Genomic DNA, 1,267 nt, shown 5'->3' with positions numbered 1-1,267 from the left:
CATCAAACCAATTACATCGAAATAAAACCATTCTTCTATCCATGACAAATTGCAACTCAATCACATCTGTTAAAACTCCATAGTAATCAAGGTTCTCACTATCTTTATCATTCTCACCCAATACAACAACACCACAATTCTGAGTCCTTAACTTTCTATCATAATCTTCTGCATGAAATCTATATCCATTAATAACATAACCATTAGAATGCGTGGAATATTTGGTAGGACCGCGTGAAAGTGAGAGGAGATCTTCCATCATACGACTATCATCTCCTTTGTGCAATTGTGCGACCTATAAACAAGATTACGTTGACTAGTTTAGAATGAGTAATACAATATTATAATATCAAATTTGATGTTTATGTATTACTCGCCCTATCTTTAAACCATTCAATAAATTGTTTGTTCCATTCTGCATCAGACAAGTGTCGAGCATTCTCATGAGTTTGTGCAAACTCTCTACAAAATTGAAGTAAACCATGAATTTCATATAGAAATGAAATTACCTTGACGGAAATAATAATAATAATGAGATGATTTGAAAGAACACTACATACTCGAGATAGGATAAGACTTCATCACAATTCTTTAGTATGTAAATATGTGCTTGTTCTAATTCATCTGCTTTAAGCTCATATGGAGTTTTAGCTCCCAGAGTTTTTCCAGATTGACAAAATATAGATAAGCCTCCATCACATTTTTTTAAACCCCCATCATAATTTCGTTCAGGCTTATTAAACTTTGTGTCAATTCTATGAAGATATCTCGAACATAATGTCATACATTCAATGGCAATATAGCCCTCTGCAATAGAACCTTCAGGACATGCCCTATTACCAATGAGAGATTTCAAAAAATATAACCATCGTTCCACAGGATACATCCACCGATAATGAATCGGTCCAGCAATCTTAGCTTCACTAGCTAAATGAACAGGTAAGTGCTCCATGACATCAAAAAATGAAGGAGGGAAGAGCTTTTCTAACTTGCAAAGTGTTATTGGAATTTGTGCTTCAATATGTTCCAAGTTATCAATTTTCAACTCCTTTGATCCAAGCACACTAAAAAATATAGATAATTCAATCAGCGGTTCACACACTTCTTTAGACAACATTCCACGAAGTGCAAGAGGGAGCAAATGTTGAAGAAGAACATGACAATCATGACTTTTCAATCCAGATATCTTGTGATCTTTTAGGTTCACACATTGAGAAATATTAGATGAAAACCCATCAGGAACCTTTAGATTCTTTAAGAAAAGGCA

At 34.1% G+C, this 1,267-nt stretch overlaps 1 protein-coding gene across 1 annotated transcript in view; it reads right to left on the bottom strand.

The window, feature by feature from the left end:
• Window positions 1-1,267, bottom strand: part of LOC107059764 (uncharacterized) — a 3,024-nt gene that overhangs the window by 1,107 nt on the left and 650 nt on the right. The window contains exons 2-4 of the mRNA XM_015306692.1: window positions 561-1,194; window positions 378-462; window positions 16-295 (exon numbers count right to left, since the gene is read on the bottom strand). Of these exons, the coding sequence (XP_015162178.1) occupies window positions 16-295; window positions 378-462; window positions 561-1,194 (999 nt within the window). The remainder of the gene's footprint in view (window positions 1-15; window positions 296-377; window positions 463-560; window positions 1,195-1,267) is intronic.

Source organism: Solanum tuberosum, unplaced genomic scaffold (genome assembly GCF_000226075.1).
Source record: "Solanum tuberosum cultivar DM 1-3 516 R44 unplaced genomic scaffold, SolTub_3.0 scf00001, whole genome shotgun sequence".
NCBI lineage: Eukaryota > Viridiplantae > Streptophyta > Magnoliopsida > Solanales > Solanaceae > Solanum > Solanum tuberosum.
This window is presented reverse-complemented; position numbering and strand designations above follow the sequence as displayed.